The sequence below is a fragment of the Chenopodium quinoa genome, unplaced genomic scaffold, assembly GCF_001683475.1.
Source record: "Chenopodium quinoa cultivar QQ74 unplaced genomic scaffold, ASM168347v1, whole genome shotgun sequence".
Lineage (NCBI taxonomy): Eukaryota > Viridiplantae > Streptophyta > Magnoliopsida > Caryophyllales > Amaranthaceae > Chenopodium > Chenopodium quinoa.
Genome location: NW_018742810.1, coordinates 17958 through 28521, shown reverse-complemented (window position 1 = coordinate 28521; position 10564 = coordinate 17958). Strand labels below are relative to the sequence as shown.

The following is a 10564-nucleotide window of genomic DNA, read 5'->3' as shown; positions in this document are numbered from 1 at the left end:
AGCATTAATAATGTTAGACATTAGCATTTTGTTCATTATTAAAAAACATATTGTTGATTTATTTAAGGAAAATTGTAATCTAATAATCCCACCTTTAGTCGGTCTTCCATAAACAATCCCACGTTTTGAAATTGCAGAAATAATCCCACTTTTGATCCTCATCTTCCACTAACGATCCCACTGACCTACAACTTGTTAAGCAGGTTATTTTATTTATTTATTTATCTATTTTTTTTAACTATACTCCTTCTCAAGCCACCAGTCCAACCACCACCCAACACTCACTCCTTACCGCCACCCCCACCACCAAGCCACCACGAAACTCACCAACCACGCCGGAAAATCCAATAACCATCCCCAAAACCCAACCCCCACCACGAAAACAGAAACCTAAACACAAAGTTTGGTAATCTCAAAAGTTGTTAGGTTGATAAAATCAGAAATGGAGAAGGAAAGAGCAACATCAACAGCAGCAGCAGAGGAATTTGATTACGACGATGAAGAAGAAAAGAAGATGGACAAGTTTTACAAATTAATTAGAAGATTCAATGAAGCTCGAAATCATCATCAATTCCGCCATCAAAATCAACCTCAATTGAATCGCAATAATAATAATAATAATAATCAGACGAAGAATAAGAGTGATGTGAATTTGAATTATAATTATAAAGGTTCTGCTACAGATACTCGGACAACCTGGATGCCTTCCTTCAAATGGGAGGATTTTCGACAGGTTCTTTCTCATCAGAATCAGCAGGAGAGTGATCGAGATCGACAGCTGCCTGTTTCTTCTGAAAAATCTGCAATTGATTTTCTGCAACCTCATCCAGAAATATCCAAATTTGATGATTATAATATCAACAATTTGAAGAAAAAGAGGAAGATGGATGACGTCAATGATGACGATGATGGTGAGATCACCACCGCTGATCATAACAAACATTCAAGTCCCAGATTGGACCTCAATCTTGCCCTCTGATTTAACCAATTAATTTAATCCTTAATTAGATTTTGGATTAATTAGGCCTTTTTTTTTTTTGAAACTCAATCCTCAGCCACGAAATACTCCACCCTAGCCACGAAATACTCTACTCCGACCCCGAAAAACGTCACCCATCGTCTCCAATTCGGTTTTTGGTTTGAAATTAAACGCAAATTATTATTTCAATCATCTGAAAAATCGAATTGAAAGGGAATGAATTGATGAATTCAGAGAAGAGAGAAAGAGCAGGAGAAGGAGAAGGAGAAGGAGAAGGAGAAAGAGGGGTTCTGGGCTGCGAATTGGGTTGGGTTTTAGGGGAAGCTAGGTGGTTGCAGGAGCTGATTTCGGGCTACAGGGGTTGGGTTCCGGCGCCTTGAAGGGGTAGGTTGGGTTGCCGGGGAAAGCAAGGGTGGGGATGCGGTGGCGGGATGGGGAAGGGATACGGTGGTTGGGCTGGGGGTTTTGGTTTTGTTTTTTTTTTTATATTATTTTTTTATTAGTTTTTTTTTTTTTAAAAAAAGGTTAAACCTATTAAAACCTGACACGTGTCTTATAACCTATGAAAACCGGTTATCAAAACAATCCAATCGGTAAAGGATTGTTAAGGGAAGATGGGGGTCTAAGGTGGGATTGTTTCTGGAATTTCAAAAGGTGGGATTGTTTATGAAAGATCGACTAAAGGTGGGATTATTAGTTTACAATCTTCCATAGAAAAATAAATAAAAAATTTCCACAATTAGTAAAGATGATCCCCAAGTAAAACCTGTCCAATAAACATCTAGTTCCAGGAACCTATCACAATTCTCATATTCTACCCGTTTTTCAAACGGGCAGCCCAATTACCGAATACCGACTATCCAAAATCTCTGCCCGTACATTCCGGGCAGCTCAGACTCATTCACTCCTCTGAAACAAAGAACAAAGTCACCAATACTGAGCTCACTATATAAATGCACTTACGACAGAAATTTATTGACACATTCTCACTTTTTCTCTCTCCTCTGATTTTCTTCTTCTTCTTCTTTACTGGGTAAACTTATGTTCTTCGTCACTTTTAATTTTAATTCATAAATTTAAACTTTATTTTGTGTTTAATTTTGTGATTGATTGATTATATTTTTTGATGACTAAAAATGTGATTGGTTTGATGTCGTCTTTCAGTAGTGAATAATTTTTGGAAAATGTGGAGAGTTACTCGATCTGCGGCGGCGAATCTCCGCCGTACGCGGCGGTTTTCCGTGGCTGCTACGATTCCTGGTCCTTGTATGGTGCATAAGCGTGGTGCTGATATTCTTCATGATCCTTGGTTTAATAAGGTTGATTTTTTAGGCATTTTAATTTTTTGTTGATTTTGTGAAAATTTGATTGAATTCAGGATATTTGATGAGTTGATTGTGTCAATTTTAAGACATTGTGATTGATTTTAATCAGATATGCAAGTCAAAGTTTCAAAATGTTTTTTGACTTGTTAATATGATATTAATCATATTTGTGTGATTTTACATAATGTTAATTTAAGTCAAATTGGAGATTGTTATGTGAATTTACTGGATTTAAGGAATGGAGTGATTAATTGAATATATGCTTGAAGTTGTAGTTTTATTGCTTCTGGCAGTGGAAGTTTGTTTAGATGTTATTAATGCTAAATGAGGAAATAATTGGGAGATATTTGATGATAAGGGCAGGGCACCCTGTGTTGTGTTTATGGAAGTCTCGCCTTGATTTGGACACGCGTTGGGACTCGAATTGTGTATCGATTGTTTCTTGTCACATCTATAAAGCTTTTGAGATGCAAGGAAAATCTTGTAAACTAACAGCAATCTGTAATTCATCCTTATGATGTAAAAATTTGATTTAACATGTATTACTTGTGAGTTGCTGTAAACTGGTACCAATTTTTTGTATAATAGTGCAAGAGAAGGGCTTATGTGTCTGAGCAATGCAATTGGACATGATTTTCAATGGCAACTATGTCAAGTGATTAGCCTTTTGGCTTAGATCACTATTATAGATTTATGCCTTAATGACACACTATGTCTAAGTTCATTTAATTTGCCTTCATCATCTATCTTGCCATGAAAAAAACTTTTTTTTGTTTTTAAAACTTATATTGATCCTTGTACTTGATTAATTGTTTTGCTACAAGCATACAAGAGAAACTTTAAATTTAGTTGTTTGCATTTTTCAAATATTTTTTGAGCAGGATACTGCATTCCCTTTGACAGAAAGAGATCGACTAGGGCTTCGTGGTCTCCTGCCACCTCGTATTATTTCATTTGAACAACAGTATGCCCGTTTCAGTAAGTCCCATTCCCTTTTAACTATGCCTACTATATCTTGAGTTTTTATTTATTTATTTTTTTTATTAATTTTTATTTTTTTTTGATAGCTTTTTTGGTACAATCTCCATTTGTACTTCTAGAATATGGTTGAAAATTCCACAAGTGGTGTATTATATATTTTTTACTAATTTAGATAGAATTGAGACTTAATCAACCATTAATTGTCTAATGTACTTATCCCAGCTTTCTTACTATCTGTCTCTGTGTAATGACTAGTTGATGAAGAACAGCAGATGTAGCTATATTCCCTGGGGGTTTTGAGTATAACTTGGTATAACAAAAAAATATGGACTAAGAGGATTTTCATGACTGTTTTCAAGTTATTATCTACACAAATATCTTATTTTTTTGCCCATCCTTTTGACATTATTTGATTAAATATGAAAGTGAAATCTGCATGTGCTACGTATCATCAGCTCTACTGAATAACCTTGGACTACACTCTGCTAACAAATCTGCAAAGGCTCACCTTATAGTTGTATATGATGTGTTTACTAAAGTCTTTTCATTGGAAATGCATGGTAGTTGAGTCATAACTTTAGCTACACTATGCAATTTGACTTTAAGTAAGAAAGTATCTTGTGTTGGTATTTGCAGCTGGAAAGAAGAGTTCGATAACTTGCTTCTTAGTCAAATTATAAATGAGAAACAGTTTGGTATGAAGTCTTTGCTAGTCAGAGAGGATGATATGCTATCAATGTAACATTGGTTCAATAGAGCAACTGAGTAATGAAATTTTTGTGAAAAGTTCAACTGCAATTTACATTCCCTATATCTCTTCAAGGGTTAGTCCCAATTAAGGCTTCATTCACCTGAAGACCCCTTATCAAGACTTATCTAGCCTTCTTTAGAACTAATCTAAACTTATATCTAGTTGTGAATGAACTTGGTAGCCCTAATGTGAAATAATCCTCTACTTTCATTAAGCTTATTCTTAGTGAACTTTCTTTTATTTAAGGTGAAAAGGTCTTAATTTGCACAAAGTATTATATTTGTTTTGTTTGACGAATCAAAGTCTTTGTCTTTGGTGATACATATTAAGTATGTTAATGTGTATATTCTGTTGATTTATGAATTACAGTGGATTCATATCGATCACTGGAGAAAAATACTCAGGGGCAGCCAGAGGCTTCTGTATCTTTGGCAAAATGGAGAATTTTGAACAGACTGCATGACAGGAATGAGACGTTATATTACAGAGTAAGTTTCATGATTTCTTACCACAGGTTTTGAATCAGTTATGACCTGAGACAGTTCGGTCATTGCATTCAGGTCCTTATTGATAATATCAAAGACTTCGCTCCCATTATATATACTCCAACTGTAGGGCTGGTGTGTCAAAATTATTCCGGTTTGTTCAGACGTCCTCGTGGAATGTATTTCAGCGCCAAGGACAAGGGAGAGATGATGTCCATGATCTATAATTGGCCTGCTCAACACGTATGTCCTTTAGTCAATTCATTGCACATCAGCTATTATCATTCTTTACTTTTTAAATTTTCCAAGTTGAAGTCTGGTATCTTGCTCAATTTTTTTTTAAAAATTTGTTTTCTAATTTTAATGTACAGCAGAATTAGAACATATCTAACACATTGAATGGTCTCTGATATTTCTCAAACTACCTGAGCACGAAGTAAATGATTGCTTGGTGGATAGTAGAAGATAAGGTAATAGTGGTAGTATCACTTTCCATGTCTTGCTAATTACTCATGCAATTGCAGGTTGATATGATAGTCGTCACAGATGGCAGCCGAATTCTCGGTTTAGGAGATCTTGGAGTTCAGGGAATTGGCATACCTATTGGGAAACTTGATGTATATGTTGCTGCTGCAGGAATGAACCCACAGAGGGTATGACTATGATACTTCTGTTCAATTATATCTTCTCCATATCCTGTTTTATACCTTATCTTGATATGTGTATAAGTCAATTTTAAACTTTTAACTTTTCATTTTTAAAAGGTACTTCCAGTTATGCACGATGTGGGTACTAACAACCAAAAGCTTCTGGAAGATCCTCTCTGTAAGTAATAACCAATAGACTCTGTGCTCTATGATCTTCTTTATATAGATATTATGTTGCATGCAGTGTCTACTTTGTTCTCAGTTATTATCTGCTGGGAAGTTCAGTGGTATAGTGTTCTGATGTGTTTTTGCAATGTTACACAAATTATTTCTCAATATTATATTTTGGAATAGTGATGTATTACTTCTTTGGTAAAAGTACATGACAACACATATGCAGCTAATAGTCACTTACCTAGTGAATACCTGGGACTTTTGGTCTTGTAGAATTGCCCTCCTTACTGAATGATTTGTTCTATCTCTTTAATAAATATCATTGGACATTTGAATTTTTAATTGTTCGAAATCTGTGTCAGACCACTGCTTTCTAATTTTTAACTGTATTCTAACAATTGATCTCCTTGTATGGTAGACTTAGGACTCAGACAACCTAGGCTAGAAGGGGAAGAATATCTTTCCATAGTTGATGAATTTGTGGAAGCTGTTCATACACGTTGGCCCAAGGCTGTTGTGCAGGTCTGTTCTTTCAAGACTTAATGCAACTATTAAAATTTTATGCTGGTAACTTATTGTTAATATATATGGACAGTTTGAGGACTTCCAAATGAAATGGGCTTTTGAAACACTGCAAAGATATCGCAAAAGGTTGTGCATGTTCAATGATGACATTCAGGTAAATTCTTCGGTGATATTGCTATGTAATTTTAGTTTTGTAGTCAAAATGAGATATACCCTCCCTTAGCTAGGGGCTTTGTGATTTGTCAATTGTGAGAGGCATTGGGGTACAATTGTATTATGCAAAAGCAAGGATGATGTGCACTACATTTGAAGTCTATATGTTATATCTGTAAAATATTTGAAGCTCTAATTATGCTGTTGCTACCTTTTTGCAGGGAACTGCAGGTGTTGCTTTGGCTGGGTTATTGGGTGCTGTGAGAGCACAAGGCCGTCCATTGACTGACTTTATAAAACAGAAAATAGTTGTGGTTGGAGCTGGGAGGTAAAAATGTGATATTGCATTTCTATAATACAGGACTGATCATTTATTGTTATAGAACTTTTAGCCTTTTAGGTAGTAATATTTGCAATGATGTATTCAGTGCAGGGATTGGTGTCCTTAATATGGCAGTGCAGGCAGTTTCCAGGATGGCTGGGGCAAATGGGCTCCCATCTGATCATCAATTTTACCTAATAGATAAAGATGTAAGTTTTTTTCACTTGCCTGATGCAGGATATATCTCATTGCAAATATTGTGTCTGCAAAATAATTGCAATTGTTTGGCTAAAATTATGTACCTGCATCCTTTCAACCCTACACCCCCACCCCCATACTTTTGGGCCATTTTGGGGACACAAGCTGACCATGTGCTAAGCTAGTCAAGAATAAAATAGACATTGCAATTGTATAATTAACATTATCTACCTGTCCCCCCCCCCCCTCCCTCTCTCCCATCCACAAGCCTTGTCAGCAGTATTGTCAATAGTATAGTTTGCAATTTGGATTTCTGAATTCATCTAGCATTCATATGAATGACCTGTGCTCCCTGCATTTATCTATTAATTTTCTTACTGCAGGCACCAGATATCTGTTGATATCTTTATTAGTGCAATTGTGCAAAGGTGAAATTTTTTTACCTTTTGTGGTTGGGGAAAATGGCCTTTTGTGGATGGGGAATGTTTCAATGGCTGACATTTTTTTTTTTTTTTTAATTTGTATTTCTATACTCCACAAATTTCCGTTGTGCTTGCAGCTAGACTTCCCATGTACTATGCTGATCTGTATTTGCGAAAATCTATTCCAGTTTTCCACCTGGACATTGCTTACCACCAATATGCTTAATAGTTTCATGTTTTCTTTTGTCTCTGAATAATTCTCAAGTGATGGTAGAAATTTCAGTGAAGGGCAATGTTAAATGAGCACTCTGTACCATTCTGCTTGATTGTAATTCTATACATTGCAGGGGCTAGTAACGAAAGAGAGAAAGAATTTAGACCCATCTGCTGCACCCTTCGCAAAATATCCAGAAGAAACCAAGGGGCTTATGGAAGGAGCTAATCTAGCAGAAGTGGTAAATCTTGTTTTCATGCTTTTCAGAAATATCACTTTGTAAATTCTGCTGCAATAAGAAACACAGGAAGTTAGCTATGAATTGAAGCCTTCATGTGCTTCCATATCTTCTAGATATATTGATTTCGAACACTTAAATTTCAGGTTAGAAAGGTTAAACCAGATGTGCTTCTTGGTTTGTCTGGAGTTGGTGGCATCTTCAATGAAGAGGTGAGCCTATCATAAGGTCTTTTGAATTTTGTAGTAGGACTGAAGTGGAGTAATGAGTCAATGGAAAATTCCTTCTGATCTCATCTTATTTATCATGAGATGTGAAAGGATCGAAAATCACATCTCTGAGATGGTTCCTGAGATATTATTGTTTTCATGTTGGAAACAAATGTGATGCAAGATGTCTTTTAGTTGCATTATGAAACTCAGTGGGTTTCCTAGACCTCGAGGCACTTTCTGTATCAAGCCTTGACTTCTTTATAATTCTTGACTCAGGTGCTGAAGGCCATGCGAGAATCAGACTGCCCTAGACCTGCTATATTTGCCATGTCAAACCCTACGATGAATGGTTGGTCCTTTCCACCCATGTCCCTGCTGCATTTTTATATTTTATTTTATAAAAAGTGTCTAAAACTTTTTTCAATGAACAGCTGAATGTACTCCTGCCGATGCTTTCAAGTATGCCGGAGAACACATTGTTTTTGCAGGTGGAAGTCCCTTCCAGAATGTAGACCTTGGTACGCATGGTTCAGCCATTTGCATTTTTTTTGATATGTTGGTTTACTCTACATGAAAATTTTATTTTCTTTGTATTGGAATGTTATGCTGTGTTTGACTGTAGTTGCTGCCATCTGTGATTGCAGGGAATGGAAAAGTAGGTCATGTCAATCAAGCGAATAACATGTACCTGTTTCCTGGGTGTGTGACTGTGATTCATCTTTAGTTTCTTATGATACATAAATTTGACCTATGAGACTGCAAGTTGCTCAAAAATTTGACTGTGATTTATTGAACTTTTGCATATAATTCAGGATTGGATTGGGAGCATTGCTTTCAGGTGCTCGCTTAATAACTGACAACATGCTGCAAGCTGCTGCTGAATGGTAAATGAATAAACATATCATTCTTTCAACAAGTAAAATGGCATCTTTCCTAAGCTAAGTCAGACCGCTAGTGCTCCCTTCTTAAAAAGTTTGTGCTTTATGGTCCACATTCATCAGGCAATACTTAAGCAAATAGTGTTCCAAGTTCTGCTGTTCTATGTGTGATAAATACAAGTATATAACCTCTACATTACGGCAACTCACCCACCCTGCCACGATTTCACCCCTGCAAAATTATGGATTTTTTATGCTGAATAGTGTTCCCAATATCAGGTCTTTGTTCCCTTGACTTCATTTGCTCTCCACTGGTCAGCTAAAGAATCTCAATACCCTTTTATTTGTCTTGCAAGACAGGGAATAACTCTTATCAATTGTGTTAGTACTTGATTATGTTGCTAGGCTGCTCAAAATCCATGGCATATGCTTGATATGAAGCGTGCATAATTGGTATTGCTGAAGAGGTTAGCATGATCGTTAGCATAGTTAGTCCCACTACATGTTAATTGTTGGTTTTTCTGCAGTCTTGCTATCTACATGTCGGACGAGGAAATAAGCAAGGGTGTTTTGTATCCATCAATTGGGAGGTTAGCACCTCATTTGCTTAGAGCTTCATTCCCCGCACCCCAAAACATTACGATTGTTTATCGTCTGTAGAAATACAATGTATGACATTTAACGGTCTAACCAATGTTATTAAATTCAGTATACGAGAAATTACAGCAGAAGTTGGAACTGCTGTACTGCGAGCAGCAATTGCTGAAGACCTAGCTGAAGGACATGGTGAAGTGGGGCGGAAAGAACTCAGGTGTATGTCAGAGGTAAGATTATCACTTGCTACTTATCAGCACCTATACCAGCTGAACCTGTATAGTATTTCCTCTTGGATTTCTTGGGGAGGCTCCCTGTCTTCCCTCTGCTTAGCTTTTCCTTTTCTTTTTTTATAGTTCAGTTACCAAATTATCTCTCTTTTCAATTCTACTTTTAAATGAAATGGATGCATGAGAAACATAATTTAATGTTTAGTGGTAGAATTTTTTTGGTCATCTCAACATATACCATATGCCAAAAAAAAAAAAAAAGGGAACCTCTCTCCTGAAAATTACATAATGTGTTTGCCAATCATTACTGCTGCCATTGTAACTGGTATTGATCAAATGCAGGAAGAGACTGCGGAATATGTCAGACGGAATATGTGGTTTCCCATCTACAGCCCTCTTGTACACGAGAAGTGAGGCCACGACGATCAGCCCCTTCATCTGCTATATCAGTTGGACAGTCCGTTCTGGCTGAAAACTGTAAAACTGTCTCAGAAGACAGTATTGTTGCAAATTGGAACAGAAAAAATGTAGAATCATAGAAATGGGGAGTTGTGAAAATTTTTGCCATCTTCATCTGTTTGAACTGAAACTGTTGAAACTAGGATCCTCCCTTGTATAGAATTATATCTTCAGGTTGGGTCCATTTTACTTGAAATCATTTGTATGCAGATGCAGTGCATGGTAGCTTCCAACTGATTCTTGCTTTGCTTTTTAACTGACTATTATACATTAACACTTAATATATTTTCGGTACTTCGGTAGGATATATATGGTATTATGGGGTGTTTAGAGTCTGTGTATGGATCTGTGTTTATCATTCAGGTGAAATGTGATGGAATGCTGATGATTTATTTTAACTATTTTTCGAGTACTTCTCAAGTAGGCAAGCACTCACTCAACCCTACAACAAAGGCCACATTTTTATTTAAAAAGGTCATCTCAAATTAATTGGCTCAGGTAATGTGATTGGTAAAGGACTATATGGTATCATGGAATCATGGTATGTTAGCTCCTAACCAGCGAACCTCGATTTATATCAAAAGATGGCTATGCAAAGAATCAAGCTTGTTGTAAATATGAATTGAATGATTCATTACTCCAATAGACCTAGATCACCAAATTAGATGACTAAATTGAATATCTATATTCGACAACAGTAACTAGATTAATTGAGAATCATTGTTTTGTGTGTCTCACTCTTGTCCTTTTCTTTTATTCCTTCTCCTTATTTATTTT

General features: G+C 36.3%; 1 protein-coding gene across 1 annotated transcript; it reads left to right on the top strand.

The window, feature by feature from the left end:
* The first annotated feature begins 1898 nt into the window (after positions 1–1898).
* Positions 1899–10122, top strand: LOC110725120 (NAD-dependent malic enzyme 59 kDa isoform, mitochondrial-like). Its single transcript, XM_021904585.1, has 20 exons — positions 1899–2012; positions 2144–2298; positions 3186–3282; positions 4406–4524; positions 4597–4764; positions 5046–5174; positions 5286–5346; positions 5761–5864; positions 5938–6021; positions 6242–6348; positions 6449–6551; positions 7310–7417; positions 7561–7626; positions 7903–7975; positions 8058–8144; positions 8271–8325; positions 8439–8510; positions 9032–9094; positions 9214–9328; positions 9671–10122. Exons 2-20 carry the CDS (start codon positions 2164–2166, stop codon positions 9740–9742), a joined length of 1818 nt encoding a protein of 605 aa, XP_021760277.1. The 5' UTR covers positions 1899–2012; positions 2144–2163; the 3' UTR covers positions 9743–10122.
* The last annotated feature ends 442 nt before the right edge of the window (positions 10123–10564 follow it).